At 32.6% G+C, this 1,425-nt stretch overlaps 1 protein-coding gene across 1 annotated transcript in view; it reads left to right on the top strand.

Moving 5' to 3' along the window:
• The first annotated feature begins 118 nt into the window (after positions 1-118).
• The window catches only part of LOC106878538 (V-type proton ATPase subunit D), a 20,970-nt gene continuing 19,663 nt past the window's right edge, over positions 119-1,425 (top strand). Inside the window, exon 1 of the mRNA XM_014927772.2 lies at positions 119-293. Coding sequence (XP_014783258.1) covers positions 256-293 — 38 coding nt within the window. The 5' untranslated portion in view covers positions 119-255. The remainder of the gene's footprint in view (positions 294-1,425) is intronic.

The raw sequence follows: 1,425 nt of genomic DNA, 5'->3' as shown, positions 1-1,425 counted from the left end.
TATATATATATATATATATATATATATATAGAGAGAGAGAGAGAGAGAGAATTTTGAGTACTTTCTATTGACTAATTGCTGCGATGGTAATCAATTAATACAAGAGAGACTAAACTGGCTCGACACCGGATCATGTGACAAAGTAAAGGCAACATCAGGTGGTTGTTTTCTTCAAAGACTTCATTTCGTAGACTGCAGTGTCCTTTTGTCTGTCTCCTTTGTTGAATAACATCAAAGTATAACAGTCCTGCCAAAATGAGTAGTGACCGCCTTAACGTATTTCCATCGAGAATGTAAGTGTTTCTTTACGACTTGTTTTCACGGATTCCAACGATTATGTGTATATGTATGTAAACACACCCACTCAAATATTGCGACATTCTCACAGATATCTATCTATCTATTTATCTGTCTATCTATCTATTTATCTGTCTATCTATCTATCTATCTTGTCTTACACACACACACACACACACTCATATTTATATAATTGAGTCAACGTCGTTGGTGTGGTCATGGTTTGAAGCATTTATGCGACTGTATGCATTCGTGTATGGATTCATGTGTCTCTCTTTCACGTACCTGTGTATACATATGCAGATATTAAAAAGGCGAAATATTGTTTTGCTAAATACGAAATTCGAGTAAATGAGTAAATAACTGTTGAAAACCTAGTTCCTTGACTGTTGTTATAATTAATTCAACGTTGTTTTAATAACCATTTCCATTCGTTTGTATTGACAAGGATATATGTATCTCATAGCCTGCCTTTGCTGTGTATTATCATCTATTTGTGTCATTGAATACTCATTAAAAGATAGTTAACTTTATAGTGTAGATATAAAACAAGCTCTTTCACTCCTTCATGCTAAGGTATTCCAGTGTTTACTTATACTCAGTTAAGGTGAATATCTTACAGTGCTATAGTGTCCGGCTGATTGATATGTAAGATGTGCTTGTGTGGCGGTTATTGTTTCAGTAAGTGAATTTTAGAAGTTGTTCAAGTCGATTAGTCTGCTGTGAAGTTTATAGAAAACGCCAGCGAGTGCATGCACTTGTACGGATACACACTGAAATATATACATGTCCATTATAAAGTTGCAAAGATGTTTAATACAGTCACGGAAGGAAATTGGAAGCGACATTGATCTGTAAAAATCCAGATTGCCTAATTTCTCCTCTCTCATTATATATATAGATATATATATATATATATATATATAAAATTCTAAAGTCATGCACGAAAGATAAAGGTGTGACAACAATTTGTACCGTATATATATTATAAACAGCAGAATATATTAAGGTTAAATCGAATTAATTTTCGTTTCGTTTTTTTTTTCCTCTAACGATTTGATGTTACATTTCAGTCATAGCAGAATCTTTTTCTCTTAAATACAAAGCTTTATATTTCAATCTTATAAA

Source organism: Octopus bimaculoides, chromosome 11 (genome assembly GCF_001194135.2).
Source record: "Octopus bimaculoides isolate UCB-OBI-ISO-001 chromosome 11, ASM119413v2, whole genome shotgun sequence".
Lineage (NCBI taxonomy): Eukaryota > Metazoa > Mollusca > Cephalopoda > Octopoda > Octopodidae > Octopus > Octopus bimaculoides.
The sequence above is the reverse complement of the archived record's forward strand: the minus strand, read 5'-3'. Positions and strand labels throughout refer to the sequence as shown.